This window comes from Hetaerina americana, unplaced genomic scaffold (genome assembly GCF_022747635.1).
Source record: "Hetaerina americana unplaced genomic scaffold, ioHetAmer1.1.p SCAF_7, whole genome shotgun sequence".
NCBI lineage: Eukaryota > Metazoa > Arthropoda > Insecta > Odonata > Calopterygidae > Hetaerina > Hetaerina americana.
In genome coordinates this window covers 4,749,807-4,770,880 of record NW_027287316.1, presented here as the reverse complement: position 1 = coordinate 4,770,880, position 21,074 = coordinate 4,749,807, and the positions used below count along the sequence as shown (strand labels likewise).

The following is a 21,074-nucleotide window of genomic DNA, read 5'->3' as shown; positions in this document are numbered from 1 at the left end:
TTGATATCCTGCTAAACCATTGTAGTTAATTCCCCTGATTGACACTCCTCAACCATACATTTAGGGTTGAGGATTTTACTGCCATTTAAATGAAAATATCTAGGTTTTGTCATAGTTTTTCAAGTGATCTTTAAAATCTGATTTCACTATTTATTGAATCTAAAATCGGAACCAAAAACATCATCGCCGACCCCGGTGGTGGCGGGGTAACGTCCTCGTCTGCCATTCCAAGGGTAGCGGGTTCGATTCCCGCCTGGGTGAGTTTCCCTCCATCTAGGGCTTGGGTGTTTGTAAATGTGTCCATTGTTATCGTTGTTAATAGTTCGATGTAAAGGCCAAAATGTGCTGTTTTCGGACTTATACTGAATAAATAAAATAAATAAATAAAATCAGTTCAGGAGTGGATAATATAAGTTTGGCCATTTGTGCATTCTAAAATATAATACAAATTAAGAATTTTCACCCCAGAGTAGTGCAGGAAATATTTTTAGATCAGTGTATTATATTACATTCCCCTTTATGCATTGTCTTAGGCCTTTGAGTGGTTTGATTGGTTTTTTTTTTTTTAAGGTAATCTACTGGTTAAGGTAGGTTTTTGGATGGACACAACTACCAAACAAATATTTTATTACTCCTACAAAACACAAAATCCATCATCCTACTCTATATCAGGTCTCTCTTCATCTCTGCGTACTTTCTTCCTCCCTTCATCCCATCCAACATCCCTATCCTGTTCCTTCCCTTTCCTCTTTTGCCCAACATTCTACCCTCTATCACAGTCTTCAACATCCCGCTGCCTGTCAATACCCCCTTCATCCACTTTTCCTGCCTCCATAGGATTGCTCCCAACAAACCCCTCTCTTCGCCCACCATACCAAGTACTTCCTCATTTGTTTTCTTCTCTGTCCATTTCACCTTCTCCATTCTTCTCCACACCCACATTTCAAAAGCCTCCAATCTACGTCTATCCTCCTGCTTCAATGACCACGTTTCCGCACCGTGCATAGCTACGCTCCATATCAAAGTTTTTACGAGTCTTTTCTTAACATCCTTACTCAAAGTCCCTGTCATCAACTCCCTCCTCCTCGTGAAAGCCTCTTTGCCTAGCGCAATTTTCTCCTTACGTCCCAACTACTTTGACCGTGTTGGTCCAAAACACTACCGAGATACGTAAACTGTTCTACCTGCTCTAGTTTTTGCCCTCCTATTTAATCTTTAGCTTAGCCTTTTTCTTTCTAGAAAATCGCATAACCTTTGTTTTATTAATATTGATTCTCATCCCATACCTGTTGCAATGAATTTCCAATTCACTAAGCAATGCTTGCAACCCCTTGGCTGACTGACAAACTAAAGCTTGGCCGTCAGCAAACCTAACTGATTTTATGAATTCCCCGCCACTTTCATTCCTAACTCCAGTTCTTCTCAAGCTTCTTGAATCATTTCCTCTGCATACAGGTTGAACAGCAACGGTGATAATGGGCAACCCTGCCTTACACCTCTTCCTAACACTGCCCAACCGGACTCCCCGTTTCCCACCCGCACCTGAGCAGTCTGAGACATGTACAGGTTGCGGATTAGCCTCCTTTCCCTCCAATCTATTCCTATTTTCTGCAATATACTCATTAGTTTTTCCCAATTCACTCTATCAAATGCTTTTTCGAAATCTACGAAACAGGCAAATACCTCCTGGTTGTGTTCTATATTCCTCTTGATTAATAATCTCATTACTGCAATGGCATCACGCGTACCTCTCCCCTTCCTAAACCCAAACTGATCATCCCCTAAGTAATCATTTGCCCTACTCTCTATCCTTTGGTTTATGATCCTGAGAACAACTTTAGCTGCGTGGGATATCAAACTTATCGTCCTATAGTCCTCCCATGATTTAGTATTTACCTTTTTCGGAATAGGAACTAATACTGATCTCACAAAGTCTTCCAGCCAGATTCCTTCCTCATAAATACTACGGATCAGCCCATATAGCCTCTTCCTCCCACGTTTTCCTAAGCACTTCAATAGTTCCGCGGAAATTTTATTCACCCCCACGGCCTTATTTAGTTTCATCTCCTTTAATGCCCTTTCTATCTCATTGTCAAGTATGCCTGGACCTAAGCTATCTTCCTCTACGTCATGTTTCTTTTCTAAGTCTTACTTTGTTGGTCTGAGTTCTTTACCATACAGTTCTTCTATATACTCCTTCCATCTCTCTTGGATCTTTCCTGCGTCAACTATTACCTTACCCGCCTTATCTCTAACTGTTAGCATAGCTCTTCCTTTCTTACTTCCCGATAACAATTTAACTTTGCCGTACAGGGCACCGATTTCACCCTTCCTCTGCAGACTTTCCATATCCTCGCACTGCGTCTTCCACCATGCTTGTTTTGCTTTATTTGTTGCCCGCCTCAATTTATTGTTCAATTCTTTGTACTTCATTTTGCCTAATTCTGTATTTATATTCTTCCATATTCGCCGCTCATCCAACTTTGTAATCATCTCATCTGTGATCCATGAAATAGTGGTGCCATGACTTGCAAACATAATTCAATCTCACTTGCATTTGAAATCTCAAAGAGTTCATATCTTAAAACCCAATTTTCCATTTCACCTAATGGTAAATCATTTAATCCATATCCATATTTAGAAGTTGTGATAGTTTATTTATATAACCTGCATTTAAGAAAGGTAAACTGCTTCATCACCCATTTTTTTTCATTTTGTTTCAAACGTTGTTTCAATTTTTATGTGCGTTACAGTGTGTAGTATTTGAATGTAGGTAATTAATACTTATCATTATTATTATTTTTAATAATAATTTTGATTTGACTGGCCTTAAATCACCATTAATATTTCTTTCTCTTGGTAGATATTAGTTTAACTTATGTTTTGATTTCCAATACTGAGTTTTAGGTTTTACTTTAACCATTTCATTGGAAAACAAAGTGCTTATTCCATTTATAAAAAAAATGCAAACTGATAGAAATGAAAAATACTTATTTTTGTAATAATGCAATTTCTTATTGCTGATTTTCTTGTTTATGGTAGAAATTCAGCTGTTTTACAAAATTCCAATAACATAAATGCCATTGATCTTCTGGTAAATATTTGATTTTTTCAATGATGAGGATGTATCTCAAAATATGTTCATATCATAGAATGTAACAGCTATTGCACCGCACTGCACAAAATATTCAAAATTAAATGTATAGTTCAAAGTTCAATAAAAACAGTATTTTGCTTAAGGTGTATGTAATTCAAGGACCCTACAAAAATCACGTTCAACTCACTGTGACATAAGATAATGGTAAAAACTAGATTATTTACTTATTATGCTGTTCTGTCTGTCTGTCATGTGCAGTGGAACATGGCTCGAAATATGGACGGAAAATTAAATTAGAACAATAAGCAATAATTTAAAACACCATAAACACACTAATCTACCCGAAGGTCGGTTTGGTAGATGATGATTGAGTTCACCCGGTACTAAGCCCCATACGGCATGTGAAATTGACACATTAGCAGGTTAGGGGGGCCAGTTCCTTTCCCTGTGCCGGTTAAGGTTTCCCAGGAAGATCTGGTACCCAAAAAATCACACAGCTTGGGTGGAGCTGCAGGTGCCCAGAGTGCCTTGCCTGGGAATCAAACTCGGGACCCAATGGTCAGTAGTCCAACGCTCTATCCCCTGGACTACTGCGACCCATTCAATGGTGTAAGAAACTAAAATATACACTTCAATAAAATATAGCAGTTGAATTCATTTAAAATTTATAAAAAGACACTGAAACACTATGCGTGTACTCTAACGGTTAAAACAGTTGATAGTCTCAAGTTATCAGTCATAAATTCATTCATGCTGTACTAGGACTTGATTAATAAGAGCCTCTTAAGTTTCTTATTAATCCTATTTACAGAGGGTTTATTTTTTATATTCCATGTTGTATGTGGGTGTTATGTTTATGTGGGGATCGAGATGGTGCGGGGGCTAATGTACTGGCTTCCCACCCTGAGGGCCTGGGTTCAAATCCCAGCGGTGTTGAATATTTTTCAGTGGTATCCCGATCCCTACTTGAGGTGCTTTGTGGAGAGCACTTTGAGTGAGTACGCTGTCCGTCGGATGGGACGTTAAGCTGTTGACCCCTTGGCGCCTTTCGTAAAGAGTAGGCTAGTGCCGACGCCGGGCTTCTCTCCACCCTTCATCCTTTCCTGTCCATCCCCTATGGCGCAAATGACCTCAGCTGTCGGTCCCCCACCCTAAATACTACTAGTACTTATGTTTATGTTTCATTTGTTGAAAGTAAGTGAAGGGGAGTGATGAGGCTCTTTCTTACATACATACAGGGAGAGGCACTTAAATACGGACAAGTTTCGATTTGAATTTCCTGGGATATCGTAGTTCCCCTGGAGGTAGCCATTAGCATTCTTGAAAGCCAGGGGCATCTAGTAAACAGTCATAACCTCTAAATGGCTGAGATGTTACGTACAAGTGCAGAGTATAATCGAAGAGCCGCTATTATCGAAAGTGTTCATGCAGGGTGTTATATTTTGAAATAGTTCGATTCTTGTACCCCAGATCAACTGTTTACGATATTGTGGCTAAGTATAATGTTTCCGAGAAGTCTGGCGAAGGTTTCGCATTACCTGGCGAGGAAATCTCATTCGAGGAAACGTGTGCTTGTCTGGATTAAAGCGCCACAACCTGTGCAGTGCAAGACTGCTGACTTAACTGTGCACTGTCCCTCCCACTAGTGAAGCGATGCTGTATGGATGAGTTAGGCAAAAATAATTCTTTATTTTAATGTAAAAAATCTTGTCACAAAAGATGTGGTACATCAGTAATGCTGGCAATATTCCTGGATTCTTCCACTTGGCAATCCATTTCTTCAGATGACTGTTTCACCAATGTTGCAGTCAGTGCAATACCAGCAAAACTGTGACCCCAAAAATGGATCCACGAGGACGAAATCTTGGAAGATTTTAATCTTCATTTGATGTCTCTGTAATGCATGATTGGAACTGAATAATATATCTTAATTAGGCTATATTTTGGGGAAAGATTTCAAAACAAAAATGTTCGTAGTCACAGGGTCAGATGATGACTTTGAAGTTCATTGTAGACTTCTATCGATATTTCTGTACTGTGAGACATCCGATTGCTAAGCGTTTGTATAAGGACTGCTCCTAGTCTTGAATTAAATCATAGTTTTAATTAAGCAACATTAAAATAAAATGGTTTCACTGCATTTGCGTGAAGGTGCCATTTTCTCCTTTGTGATGAAAAATTCAAAAATACTGGGAAAAAATATCCTGAGGTGAATTGGTGAGGAATTTAACTGTTTTATTAAAGTGAAAATATTTTTAATATTTTCATTTTAAGAACTGTAGTTTTCTTCATATGGCATATAATGTCCTTTTTAAATATGACAACATCATTCCTTAAAGCACACAATAAACATATTCATCTTTTGAAATACAAATTATGGTAAAAATAGTGCCCTTTGGCAAGCTATTTGGAATGGACAATTGGGTGGGTTATTTGACTAAAAGCAAAGCTTCATCAAGTAATTGTTGCCTAGAGGGAGTAATAGATGTAAAATATTCAAGATTCCAAGTTACTAATATGTTTCTGACGAAAAATCTCTTTCAGGTTTAATGAACTTCAATGCCTGGTCACAGTTTGCTCATGAAAATTTGGAGACTGTTATATCCCTGACCAACTCCATTTGGATTTTACTGAAAGGAAATATCTCGCTCTTCTTTACCATAGTGACGACGCTCCTGTCAGTTGTACTTGGGGGTGGGTCTGCTGTTTTTGGATTTTTCATAAGCACGGTAAGCTGAAGTTGTTGATGGAAGTTTAGTTTTGATTTTATAATTGAAATGCACATGTTAGTTTGAGTCTGAAGGAGCAACTCTTCTGGATAGTTGGACATCCTCTGAACATTTGCCAATATTTTCCATTATCATGATCAACAATCTTTGGAAGAACATAGGACGAATGCAGGATTGTTGTCGATGGAGGTGATTTTGGAAGCCCTAGTCCAAATGTGTCCTAGCTGCACTGCAGGTCAATTATGAATGTGATGAGGGAGATTAGGGTTGGGGGTGTGGTGTACATATGATTAGCATGTGGCTATTAAGGAATTTAACCCAGTTAATTAACCATAAATGAACTCTAGTGATGGTTTTAGCTTTTCTTCATTCAAGTGGTTCATTCAACATATCTCATTAAATGGGAGCGAGACTAATCCAAATTGGACGTAGAGTAAACATAGAGAGCACTCTCTTTTTTTTTTAAATTAGTCAAATACTGTTGAAAGCATAGAGTATATTTGACCCTATGTGTCAACGTACTTATTTGAGGGGATATAAAATTTTCAAAAAATAGTTTTCAGCTCAATAAAATACACCAAAGGCAGGTTACTGATAGTGGAAGAAATTACTCCATTTATTTTATGGAGTGACCTATGGGAGTAGTAGGATCTTGAACCTGCTATCTCTTGCAAGGCACTTTGTTTATGTGAATGGCTGGTCTGCATCTTTTTTCTAGAAGCCCTCCTCTGATTGTACTCAATTTATTTTTCCTCACCGCGAGACGCTTGAATGATTGAAGCACACACATTCATCGTCGTCATCATGGGTAGTATGTTCTAGTAAACGGGGGAGAATTTTGGATGACCCCTGGAATGGCATCCTCCCGTGCACTTCTAAAGCACTCCCCCCCCCCCCCCCCCATAGACCCAAGTGCATGGTGCCATTCATTCCCTTCTTCAGTACCCCACCCTCAGGCCATTCTGAATGCCATTTTTTTCCGCCTCTCAACCACAATTCGCTCTCCTCCATATCACACTACCAAATGGACATACCACTCTCCGTCTCTACCCATTCTCTCCCCCCTCTACCCCCCCCTCTCCTTCACTGCTTTGTCTTTTGCGAACAGCAACTCCTTCCCTCTCCCACGCTTCGTCTTTGTTTTCCTCTCTCTCTCTCACTCATTCTCTCCATTCTTTGCCTAACCTATATCTCAAAAGATTCAATTTTAAACACATCCATTCACATTCAGTGTGAAACTTTATCTAAATGTTGCAAATGGTATTGGAAACTTGGTAAGATGCACAATGTGTGTGATGGGATTACCATTTTTCACTGACCATTTTTGCTATTCCCAATTATTACTCTTTAATTTTGCGAGAGTTGGCATTGATAGTGATATTATTTCATCCTGTGTCAACATATGGATGAGGAATTAGACTAGAAAAAGAAAATGGAACTGTATGTAGATACACATACCATGCATAAAATGTACAGTGGTCCCTGCAATATAGTATTATTTAAGATGCTCACTGATGGAGTACTACAATTACGTTAAATCATGGAACCCTTGGTGCCTTTCGTAAAGAGTAGGCTAATGCAGATGCCAGGTTTCTCTCCACCTTTTGTCTTTTCCCATCCATCCCTAATGGCGCAAATGACCTTAGCTGTCGGTCGCCTAACCTAATACTACTACTACCGAAGCAGTCGAGATTATCAAATCTCTCTTCCCCAAAGGACTCCCGGAAGACACCCCAAAAATGGTGGATGGAATTTTGTGTAAAAACTCCTCTCAAATTTCTTGTGGATTGGAAGTTTTATGATCAATTAGAAGGCACAGTCATGGGATCTCCCCCATCACCAGTAATTGCCAATCTACGTTAGGAGAAATTTGAAAAGAAGGCATGATGATCACATCAAAAGAAACTGAAGCTTTTCCAGTGATGCGTTGATGACACCTTTGACATATGCCCCCATGGGAAGGATGAATTAATTGAATTCCTATGACACCTGAGTAAGCAGATCGAACGCTTTAAATTTACAATGGAGATTGAAGAAAATGATCGCCCCCCCTTTTTGGACTTACTGGTCAAAAAGAGAGACAGGAGAACTCAGGGCAATGAAGTTCCCCAGAAAGGGTACCAGTGCATGAACCAGTACATGTACGTGTCCTCTCACCACCACCCTCGGCAGAAGACGGTTGAAATGAGTACCCTCCTCCACCAAGCCTTCCCAATCTCTGACGATGATTCAGCCGACAATGAGAAGCGACTCCTATGCAAGACACTGGGAAACAATGGCTTCCACTGAGATGTGATCCAAAGAGCTGCAAGAAAAGATGAGCGGAAACAAAGTGTGGCCCTTAAAAGGACTGTTGAGGAACCAACGGAGACCAGGAAAAAAGCATTTGCTTCTGCTATAATTCCTTACATAGAAGGGACAACGGAACAAATTGTCATGAACCTTGCTAAACATATTGTAGTGTCCAGGGTCACCTGTGTCACAAAGTCAGCCGACCTTCTCTGCAAAGCTGAAGACTAGATTCCAATGGATATGCAAAGTCGTGTCTACGTAATTCAATGTATCTGCTGGGAACCCAACTTTGGGATAACTTCCGGAGGACTAAGAAGCCTCATTCAAGAATACTCGAGAGCTATGAAGAATCTAAACATCTACAATCTACGCCTCTAGGCCTGCTGAGAGCACTCCTGGACAAGTCTCTGAAGACAGTATCACTGTCAAAGAAGCTAAACTAGTTGCTAAAGAAAGCCAATATTTCCCACAGCGCATTTGTAAATCCGTGGAAACATCCAAGAAACCCAACAATTTCAACTGGGAATTTCAATTACTTTCAATTACTCTGTAAAAGGAGAAAAGAAGGGGAATATTTAGAGTGGTGTGGTGACTTATGGGGAAGTTTAATAGCCATGCCAATCTAAATATTTCCCTCCTTTTTTCCTTTCACAGTGGTGTAAAAAACCCTTTACAGCTTAAGGAAATATTATTTGATATAGTCGGTCTAAAAAGAAGGAGGCTTACAGGGTTCGTCCGGAAAATAAGTGCACTGACTCCTGGGCTGGGCGCGCCGCTCCAGGCGCGCCCAGCATCGCTCTGACGGGCTGCGATTGGAGGGGGGTATGTTGGCAAGCGACGCTGAAAAAGGCAGTCGGCTCTGAGCTGTGGTGTAGTGAGGAGCTCTGTTAACGCGAACCTCCACGCTCGACCCACGTCACGGAACGCGATGCCGAAGTTTTTGGAGCAGCGTTATTCCATCAAATTTGCGGTAAAGCTTGGGAAATCGTCTACTGAAACTGTCGGTATGATTAACCAGGCTTACGGGGAGTCAGCCGTGTCCAGAAACATGATCTTTCGGTGGCACAAGATGTTCGTGGAGGGCAGAGAAGAGGCCGTGACGACGTATCTTCGAGAGGTTCCCGATGATGCCTTCGCGGGAGCGTTCCAGGAATGGGAACGCCGCTGGAACAAGTGTATCGACTCACAAGGGTCCTATTTTGAGGAATATTAGCTTAAGATATGTAAAAGTGTAATACATTTTTTTTCCTGAGCTCAGTACACTTATTTTCCGGACGAACCCTGTATGAAGCTCAATTTATCCTTTTGAAATCTCAGTTTGGGTATTTCTAATCATCGGCATTGATTTTCCCATTTAATTGCTGTAATTACTTATTGTTTATCTTGTCCCTTATTTATTTAGATCTTTAAAAAAAGACCACAAACACAGTAACCAACCCGAAGGTCGGTTTATTAGGTGATGGTAGACATCACCTAGTACTAAGCCCTATACGGCGTGTGAAAATTCACAATCAGGGTAGGGGGGCCAGTTCCTTTCCCTGTGCCGGTTATGGTTTCCCAGGAAGATCTGGTACCCAAAATATCACATACCTTGGATGGAGCTACAGGCCCCCCGAGACTTGCCCGGGAATGGAACCCGGGACCCTCCGGTCAGCAGTCCAACGCTCTGCCCACTGGTATACCGCGACCCTCTAGATTTAGATCTTTATGCCTCTATTTCTATTTTGCTCTTTTATTTATCTTTTTAAGTTATCATCACGTATCTGGCTTATTTTGTGTTAGTCTCAAGTTTCTTTGATTACATTATTGTTTTTATTAAGATTAATTGGACAATTTTTGAATTTCATAGATGCTTGTGGGTGAAGCATTCTACCATCACATGAATGTGAACTGCTCAAAGCATTATTATTTTGTTTTATGTATTTCACTTTCAAATATGTTACAGCTACTACATTACAGTTTAAGGTATGATTTGGGATTAATCATGGAAAAACATCACTTAATGATTGTTAAAAAAATTAGAAATCAGAACTGAGCCATTATTCATTCCAGGTCATCAGGTTGACAATTAAGCAAAAGGTTTAAACTCCACAATACTTTGACATGGATGATGGAAATTGGTGTGAAAGAGTGACTACAGATCAATGTTTATTTAGTCTCTGGACTAGTGTTTATGTTTTGCATCAGATTGACGGGACATAGTGATGGTGATCATCAACATCTTGTACATACTATGTTTAATTTTTACAACATCAAAAGTATCTTTTAAAATTAGAAAGTTTTCAAGGCTAAGCTGCATGATCCTTAGCACTGGATCCCTCTAGTGTATGACCATTGGGTTTTATTTTACGTACAGTTCCTTGGAGAAAAATGTCATTGCCTGCCATATTCCCTCGTGGGATATTCCATGACCTCCACACTAGTTTGCCCATTTATGCTAGTAGCCATTATTGCATGTCCCCAATGTTCCAACAGAAAACACCAATTTTTAGTTTGAGCTATGTATGTTAAGCATATTGGAATAAATTAAAGAGCTTTTTAAGAAATGTTTGCTGGATATTAGCACAAACAACCTTTTCAGTATTGGTATCAAGTTCAACTTGCCACATCCATATGAGATTGAATTAAAGAAAGGTAAAGAAATAATTTGAGGCAAAATATTTTGAACGTAGCATGGAGGGCAGCTTTTGGCATTGATTGAGTGTATTTGAGTGCATTAAAAGAATATTGATGTCCTCTTAATGGGCACCAACAAAAGAGATCCAATATTCATTACTTTCTCCTATGAACATGTTATTCATTTTCTTGGTTTTTTGAACATTTCATTATTGCACGCGTTTATTTTCAACTGGTATTTATTTTTCTTAAAATTCATACTAATAATTTACGACTCCTTTTTTTAAGTTTTTAATTTTCTGCAGGTATCAAGTGCTCAGTATGTGGCTAATTCCTTCTCATCTTCATTTCTATGGATGTTGGGGTTTATCCACTGGGGACACTTAATCTGGTGCATCTTCCGTAAATGCAGTGGTATATATTGTATGATTTAGCCCTGAGGGAGGTTGGTCGACTACTTCTGAAGAGTTTCTTTCATCCTCTGTATGTCCTTCAGAATTTGTGTTGGCTTTGTCACATTCAGTCCGACTAAAGCCTCGTCCTGAGTCAGCCAGGAGCCCCCCACCCCTCCCCTCATTAACGTGTTGACTGCTTCCCTGTAGTTTTTATCAGTGCTTACCTTGAGTGTGTATTTTGGTAGAATTGCTCAGTTTCCCCTTCAAGACTAAGCACTAATTAATTGTGGCTGATGCATTGTGGGTGTGGCTGTTGTTGACAAATGTAAAGATGGATTTTTTTGTCTTGTGGTTGTGCACTCATTCATGAGCACAAAAATCCACCAATGGCAAAGATATATTCTCAAGGCTGTAAGTATTAGGAAAGGGAAAGACATTACGTAAAGGGATGACTGGCTTAAGTTAAGTGGGGAGGAAGAGGGCAGAGAGGAAGAATTTGAAAGGTCCTCGTTGGTGGCCGGGCATTGGTCCAGAAAACTAAAGGCATGTGGCTCATTTCACGGTTCCAGGAAATTTATGTATGGAGCCTTCTTCCTTCCCCCCATTGGTAGATCCACGGGTGGGGGGACCGTGGTTGCTTTCCATGATATGATATTGCATTTATTCAGTTTCAATAAATTATTCGAAATAGCCAAACAACAAACGACTGGATAAAATATATTTGAAGAAAGCAAAAATTTTAAATCTTACCGATTTCAGCCTTCTTTTGTCACCCTGCCTGCCCCCCCCCCCCCTAAACCCCCTCCCAATAACCCCCTCTAGTGAATCCTGGATCCCCTTGCTCCTAACCTCTCCACTTTCATCCTTTTGTGTGACACCTAGTCCTTTCTGCATGCATGCCTATATCCTTGAGAATATATGTAGTACAGGTATATCTATTTCTTAGAGATGACTCGGTTCCATTTTTTCTTTGTCTGCTTTAACTAACTTAGATGGATGAGTTGAAATTGTGGATTCCACCAAATTTTACATTTGAATATAGAGTCATTGTTGAAAAGCTCTGTCACATGCCGTTACCCAGAGAAAACCGTCATTCATTAGAATGTGCCAATGGCTTTACTTGGAATTTATTCACATCATAAAAAGTGTATTAATATAGTAATTGTCAAAATGGTGGTACACCCATACTCTAGTCGAGAGTTAAAATTGTGCCATTTTTCTATGGGCTTTGATCTAACATCATGACTGCGACCCATGGTTGTGATCATTGATGCCAATTGTACACTTGCACTCACGCATGCGTACGTGCAAATAGATCCGAGGCATGCAGACGTGGATTTAGTGCAGTTTGTCTAAGTGGTTTTCGTTAACTTCCAAGTCTATTAAAAGCATTCATGCCTATGAGTGTTGCTTAAAAATTCCTTTGGTCGCATAATGTGGCATCAATAATAGTTATGACAGCAAAACGTGAGATTTAATATTCAGGGGAAGTTATTTTGGTTTGGCTACCTCATTTGAATTGACGTGATTTTTCATTAACACTTCTACTTCCTTTCAAATTAGTGACGTTTCATTATAATACTTATAATATTTGTGGTGGTATTAACTACCAGTTATTCCAAAATGCTTCTGGAGGAATTTTAAAGTTACTTAATTTTCAGGGATGAGAAATAATTCCTATAGCTCTTAAAGAAGTAATTTCTATGGTCTGAAGGTCGATTTGGAAAATCATTCCCAATTGAATATTTCATGTGAATTTTTGTTTCAAATTGCATTTTGAGTCATGTCTGAAGTCTCTTACACATTCATGTATTCCAGATAGTTTTCCTGACAGCACTTTTCTACTTGCTCAACTGCAGTGGGCGACAGTATAAGCCTGTGGAATTGATATCCACCATGAGTCCGACATATGGACCAAGGTAGGTCAGTTTTATCCCTGAATAGTCCCTGGTATTGATTTCTATGTCTTGTCCATTCATTCATTCATTGAGGCCAATCAGTCTGGTTCTGTATCTCTCCTACTTTTAAGATTGCCACTCCATCCTCACTTCACCCCTGTTCATGGTCAATTTGCTTGGTAATTTTGTTTGTTGTAATGACAAATTTGAATTATTATGGGTATTATACCTGTTAAGGTAGGTTTTGGATGAACACAACTGCCAATTCAATATTTTGTCTCTCCTAAAAAAACAAAATCCAGTATCCTACTCTGCAACAAAGTCTCTCTTCATCTCTGTGTACTTCCTTCCTCCCTTCATCCCGTCGAACATCCCCATCCTATCCCTGCCTTTTCCTCGTTTGCCTAACATTCTCCCCTCTATTACAGTCTTCAACATTCCACTGCCGATCAATACGCCATCCATCTATCTTTCCTGCCTCCTTATGATTTCTCCCAACTCTCCTTATGCCTCCCCCACCGTAACGAGCACTCCCTCATTTGTTTTCCTATCTGTCCACTTCCTCTTCTCCATCCTTCTCCACACCCACATTTCAAAATCTTCCAATCTACGTCTATCATCCTGCCTCTTCAATGGCCCATGTTTCTGTGCGGTTCAGAACTATGCGATGTATCAAACTTTTAATGAGCCTTTTCCCAAAATCCTTACTCAAATTCCTATCCCCAGTTCTTCCCATGCCTCTTCTACCATTTCCTTCATATGCTAATGTGCAAATAAATTGTAAAACTGATCCCCCTTGACTGGGGTTTGAACCCAGATCCTTCGATGACTGGCTGAATGCTTTGCTGTCATGGCATCTCCTTTGGATCTGTTTGAGGCGAAGAACACCCTAGAGTTAAAATGTTGGTTTTAACCTTGTGAAATGCGCATGGCAATGAATACCGGTGGTATTTTATGAATGGTATTTCATCATAACATATTTATGAATAAAAATTATAAGCAACTCATCTCTGGCTAATAAATTTAACAAGCACTGCATATCAGCCAACTCCTTGCCATCTACTTCTCAAGCTTCTGTGCTTTTTGCAAATGCACCATCGCCAATATTTGCCGAACCCTGTTCTGAAACCAATCTCGAAACTATTGTCTCCAATCTCAGAAACAAATCTAATACTGGCCCTGATGAAATTCCTGGTAAAGTTGTTTGTCGTTGTTTTGAAGCCATAAAAGCACCCCTTTTATTTTTAATTAATGAATCTTTGATGCTCTAATTTTAATGGCCATTCTACATAGTGGTCACTGTGTTAACCGGCACCGTAATAGCAATTTCACAGTTTCACTTGATTCTCATGCCACTGTCTCATTAGGACGTAGTTTATTGGGGTCTCTCTTCTTATATGATCCAAGTTTCTCTACTGGAACAGTGTTGCTCCAAGAGTTTGCTTAATCTGGCCAGATATCAACCCTGATGTTGTTCCTCCCATGTGCGTGAGCCGCCCTCGAGCAAAAAAAAACAACAATACCGGTTGTTTTAGCAGTATTGGGCGTGTTCAAGCTGTGTCTTAACTCTGGTGTGAACTCAACTCTGATAACTGTGTGTGATTGTAATGTCACTAATATTCTGATTCAAGTGGCATCCCTGAAACTTTGCTGGCTTATATTTAATGAGTTCCTATGTCAATGATATTTACTAGTTCATGCATTTGTGTAATGATGCTTGCATCTCATGGTATCAGTCAGGTTAATAGGAGAGACAAATGTCAATTGATATTCAATCTCCCCCATTTCTGCAATCGTGCCCCTCTCTAGGAATTGGTTCAAGGGCTGCTCTTTATATTTTCAGCCAGATAATGAAATAAAAAAATTTATTTTTGAAAATGGCTTTATTATTTTTCGAAGTATTCTCAATTCACTTTTGCATAGGCTCAAACCAATTTTCGTTGCACTTCTTCCACTCCAATTGAGTGAATTCCAAAACATGGTTTTTGAATGCATCAACGACTTCTTCATGCGCCGAAAAACATTGGCCTTGCAATTTTTTCTTGATTAATGAAATAAAAAGAACTTTTTGTGCTAAATCAGGGCTGTGCAGAAGATGGTCCATCAGTTCGATGTTTTGGCCAGTCAAATAGGTAGTTCTTTCAGCCGATCTGTGAGAATTTGCATTGTCATGATGAAGAATGACTTTTAGTTTCGGCTTCTTTTTCCATATTCCTAGCCACCAAGTGTTTCTGGCGAACAAATGCTTGTGTACCATTCAGAATTCACGTTTATATGTTCCTCTAATGGTAGGGTTTCCACACATCCAGTCATTCCCAAGGAAACAGGCAATCATTTGCTTTGATCTGCTTCATGGCCAAATCACTTTAGTCGGATTTGGTTTGTCTTGGTAAGCCTATGCAGGGGATTGCTGTTTTGTTTCGGACTCATATGCATATCTCCACGATTCTTCACGTGTAAAGCTATAAAACACAGCTTTTGATGCTCCACGATTGTATTTCTGGAGCATTTCTTTACACCCATTGACCCTAGGCATCTTATTCAGCTTTTGTCAGGATCCAGTGAGAGCAAATATTTTTCACCGCTAAATTTTCATGCAATATCTTATTGATGCTCGTCTTACTAATCCCCGAGGATGACTCAGTCTCACGATAAGTCACTTGACAATCTTCCCTCACTAGTCCTTGCACAGCATCAATGTTTTCTGGCACAACAACTGATTTTGGACGACCTTCACGACTTTCGTCGCTGAACAAACGGCAGCCGTGATGGAATTCGTATACCAGTGTTTCGCAGTGGCAAAGGATGGGTCTTCATCGCCAAAAGTGGAAGTAAGTTGATCGATGCCCTCTTGTCTTGATAATTCACATCAAAAGACGTATAAAATCATTGCATGAAAGTGTTCACGTGTTAACTCCATTTTTCCCCGAGGAAAAATTTTCGAATCACTGTTAAGAACAGACATTATGATCAAATGACCAAATGTTTTGAAGAAAGTCAGCGTGAAAAGGGTTAAACTTTCAGATGTCCAGACTTTCACATAGCACCTAAACCCCTTGGTGTTGTCAAGGCTCGAAATATAAATAGCAACCCTTGCACCTGGAGCAATTTGGCACCATTGCCGAGGGTGTGAAGCCCCGAGGTGTTTTGTGGGCATGGCCTCACACTGCAGCTCTCGCATTTCCTATGTGGGAGTGGAAACATGAGTTCTAGAAAGAAAATGTGGAGCTGCCCTGTTTTTCTCAGACCTTTTCAAGTTAGTGTACCTAGGGGCCAATACCTCGCTCGACCCTGGTATCAATCCATAAAGGTTATTGAAATTATAAAGGTATTCAGGGTTCGGTGTTAGGGCGTGAAAACCAGGACTAATGCCTCTGCTAATACCTACAGTACGAAAGGTGCTATGCAAATGAAGTGTATATTTCTCAGCTACTGGCTGGCACCAATGCCAACCCTTGTTTTTTATATTTTTTCTGTGTACTTGATGAAAATATTTATTGTTTTTCTTTCTTTCGAGTCAAGTTTTGTGTCCTGTTTTTTATAGGATTGGCAGTGCTTTTGAGGTGGCCATCAACGGAGTTTTTGAGGCATCATTCAAAATGGCTTCATTCTACGGCCTCTGGACATGGTTCATTCACAATTTGTTCCAATTGCAGATTGTGTACATTCCATCAGGTATGGTTTTGAATGTGAATGTTGCATTCATATCTTTGATTCCATTTTTACAGGGTGGAAAAAATAAGAAATACTGATTAAAACTTTTTGCAGGAAACATACTCCCTCTGTGCATAACTTACTAATCTTGCTGAAATATTTAAGGAATTTAGAGCCTTGACTCCTAAACTTAAGCCTCCAATCCACCCCTATCACTGTGTTTCAATTGCCATGTCTCCGCACCCTACATGACTACACTCCAAATCAAAGTTTTGATGAGCCTTTTCTTAACATCCTTGCTCTGCGTCTTTGTCATCCATCCTCTCCTGCTCGCGAGAGCTTCTCTGCTCCAATTCCTGCTCATCATCTAGCTTCAGTGACCAGTGCACCAAGCAATGCTCCATATCCAAGGTTTGATGAGTATTCTCAACGTGAAACTGGGATATGTTTTACTAATACCTACAGTTATAATGCTTTCAAACCCTGAACTAGAAAATTATTTGCATGTCTAAACTCATTGCAGAAGAATTATACTTCAACAAATTATGTGAATAGCATTAGGGTCCCTTAAGGTGAGGCTTCACCACATCTCAATGTTAAAGTCATTTGATGTTATTGTCAGCTTCAATTGATGTAATCTTCAACATTTGCAACAATGAAAAACAGCGTGGCCATTGATATCGTTGACAGTGATGTCTCAAGAAGTCTAGAATGCTCTCCTGCACTGTTGTGACATCAAAAATCCAATGTCACAGACCCTCCTCCAATGATGCTCTCTCCCTAAAATGCAGCAACGCAGGCTGTTTGATCATTTTCTGTGGTACTCATTGGTTGTGACTCAGGAGGTGAAAATGTGTTACAAATGGTTGTTTTCAAATGAGGAGAAGATGGCAAATTTCAACCTGTCAATACTGTTGCATTTCAATGAATAGAGTAAGTCTGATCCAGTGACTATGAGGTTGGTGTTGATTGTTCACCGATTTTACTTTTGCCATCTTGAATTAATACAATTCTAATTCTGTTTATTTTTGCTCTGTGTGCCCTGGAAAAATTCTTCCTTTTCACGTGGGATTTCAAAAGGCTGACCCTCAGAATTGTTTTAGGTTCATGATATCTAAAGAAGGACAATGATATATTTATCTGCCTGAGGGTGGAGTAATAATTGCTGTCAAGCCAATTCCTTCAAATTCTTCGCCATCAGTCTGCATTTGTTTTCAATCCTCTTCCCCTTAACCCTCTTAGTGCGGCGGGCCGATATATCGGCTTTCGTATCCCTGGCAAAAAGTGCAGCAGGCCGATATATCGGCTCTTGCGTAGGCTATTGTTTAAATCGTTATAACTTATGGTTTTTTCTTTTATAATTTATGGTTTTTGTGCTATCGATAGGTTGAATTCCATAGAATTACACAACTAATTTTTTAATTTTTTATTAGCAATTTTAAATGCTTTTCAAAAGGTATAATTCTTACTTTAATTTTTCGTTCAGTTTTGTAAATGTCGGGAAGCTAAGCCTAATTGTTTGCTCGTTTTTTTTTCTGAGTTATCTTTCCACCATGAAAAGCCACCGAAAGGCTACTAATCTGTTTTCATCTGTAATCTCTTGAATGTGTTATGGTGTGGTGGTGTTGATATATAGCTGCTTATTCAGACTTTGTTGATATGATGGAAGTGAGAGCACTGCTTTGTAATCATTTTTGTTTCTCTTGCCGTCCATCCTATCTAATCAATTGCGCCCTGTGTATTGGATTACATTGTCAGCAGTTCTCTGTGAGTTAGAACTTGGTTTTTTTCTGCCTTTAGATTGTAAGCACATTGCCGCAGTCTCAAGGAAAGGGGAAAAGTCCCAATTTGACTCAGTAAGATCAGCCTTTTCAACAAAATCGAACTATGCAGAGGCTGACAAAAAAATTTGCAATTCACTGGCTTTTCTTTACTTATTTATAATATTTTCTACATGTCTTTTTGATTCTTAATTATATTTAAATATCGTAGTTTTATTGAAAAATGTTTTAAAAAAAATATTAGTATTGTGTCTAAGAATCGAAATATTATTCCTAAAAAAATATTCTTCAAATTTATAATACTGTAATAATTACATTTATTTTTCAGATGATCTAAATGTATAAGATCATTATTAACTACAATATTTTATTTTAAAATAAAAAACTGCATATGGATATCTAAACAAATAACTTCATAATGTTTTTTTTCCTAAGGTGATACATTTTCTTAAATTACCCTTCGCACTTCTCACTAGTACCCCTGGAATCCCTGCCGCACTAAGAGGGTTAATTACCCTAGCTATTGCAGTGTGGTTGATGAAAGATTACTGCCTCTGCAATGATGCTAAGTTGGTCTCCATGGTTTATTACATATGGGATATAGTGCAACTCAATATCAGTTTTTGATTTCTCGTGGGATTATCTTATGTAAATTATTTTTTAATAAGTAAACTTAAGTATTGTGGTGAAGTTTTATCTTCTGCAGGTTGAAAGCAAGTTTGGACTGAAGTGAATGGTTTTCATTTGATAACGTCTTCTACCTGCATGTGCATGGGGGGGGGGGCATAAGTACCCAGCCTAACCTAGATATGGCGGTAGTTGTTTGAAAAATATGAGTGTATTAAATAGTACTCAATCTATTAAGCATATGTTTCAAGTTTGAAGATGCCATGTTGTTAAGTATTTGTTTGGAAGCCATCAATAGTGAACATTTTCAGTGAATTTGTGAAAATGGTGGCGACGATGGTGGTCCGATAGGTAACCGGCCTGACCTGGAGATGGCGGTAGTTGTTTGAAATATATCACTGTATTAGAAATTAAACAATCTATAAAGCATGTTTCAAGTTTTAAGATCCTACGTTGTTTAGTATTTGTTTGACAGCCATCCATAGTGAAAATTTTCAGTGAATTTGTGAAAATGGAGATAATTGGTCATCGTTATGTGATACAATACTTTTATTTGAAGGGCCTCAGCCCAACCAACATATAAACTGAACTGGATTCTACTCTGGGTGAGGCTGCTCCTTTGTTTACAACGCTATAATATTGGGTAGCAGAGTTAAAACAAGACCATACGAGCTGTCAAGATGAGCATTGCATTGGTCGACCAAATGAGGTGGCGACTCCAGAAACAGTGAAGATAATCCACCAAGTGATACTGGATAATCGTTGACTGAAAGGGCACGAGCTAGCAGACAAAGGAGGCATTTCAAAAAGTGCGGTATATTGCATATTAATTGAAAATTTGGACATGAGAAAGCTGTGTGCAAGATGGGTGCCGCGTTTGCTCACACTCGAGCAAAACCAGTGTCGTGAAGATGTTTCCACTGTGTGTTTAGCTAAGTTTCATAGCAACTAAGCAGAATTTTTGTGCCATTTCCATGACATGGATGAAACATGGGTCCATTACTTCACTCCCGAGACAAAAGAACAATTCAAACAATGGATTTAAAAGGGAGAACTGCCTCCAAAGAAGGTGAAGACCGTTTCCTCTGCAGGCAAGGTCTTGGCGTCAGTTTTTTGCGATGCGTGTGGGATAATTTTCATTGACTATCTTGAAAAAGGAAAAACTGTCAATGGCGAGTATCATGCAAACTTATTGCAACGTTTGAGCAAAGAAATCAAGCAAAAGCGGCCGCATTTGGCTAAGAAGAAAGTGCTGTTTCATTAAGACAATGGACCAGCTCATACGTCCGTTATTGCAATGGCCAAAATTCATGAATTAAAGTTTGAATGGCTACCTCCTGCACCCTTTTTGCCAGATTTAGCCCCCTCGGGTGATTTTCGGTTCACAAACTTGAAAAAATGGCTCGGTGGTCAAAGATTTTCCAATCATGAAGAAGTGATGTCGACAGTAAATGGCTAGTTTGAGGAGCAAGGCAGTTCTTATTATTAAAAGGGTATTGAACTTATTGAATATCGCTGGGAAAAGTTTATAGAGCTGAAAGGAGATTATTTTGAAAAATAAATACGTATTTTCCCAAAATATTTCTGTTTTCTTTGTTGGGTCGGGTACTATCGGGATAACCCTCATATGATGTCTCATCTCCCTCTCTCATTACTCCCCTGAAGCATTGGCAGCTTTGCTGGCCGTGGTCCCGTTCCTGGGCGTCTATTGGGCGAGCATCCCGGCTATCATTGATCTGTGGCTTGCGCAGGGCAAGGGCTTCCAAGCGCTCCTCATCTTCCTTGCCATCCTCTTACCGTGCTCGATGGTCGACACTGCCATTTACAAGGAGATCAAAAGGTGAGGAACCAAGTGAACTCAGCAGTTGACTGCAATTTGACATGGGAGGAATTAGCGCAGCCTTCATTGTCCACTTTTTCCATAAGTTTTGGATAAAAAATATTGAAGTATGATTAAGCATAATTTTTTAATCAGACTAGCGCAC

General features: G+C 39.4%; 1 protein-coding gene across 2 annotated transcripts in view; it reads left to right on the top strand.

Annotated features, from left to right (window-relative positions):
• Positions 1–21,074, top strand: part of LOC139696803 (transmembrane protein 245) — a 73,147-nt gene that overhangs the window by 34,459 nt on the left and 17,614 nt on the right. For both annotated transcript variants that reach the window (XM_071595659.1, XM_071595658.1), the window contains exons 12-15: positions 5,642–5,826; positions 12,948–13,048; positions 16,572–16,702; positions 20,755–20,929. In XM_071595659.1, the coding sequence (XP_071451760.1) occupies positions 5,642–5,826; positions 12,948–13,048; positions 16,572–16,702; positions 20,755–20,929 (592 nt within the window). The remainder of the gene's footprint in view (positions 1–5,641; positions 5,827–12,947; positions 13,049–16,571; positions 16,703–20,754; positions 20,930–21,074) is intronic.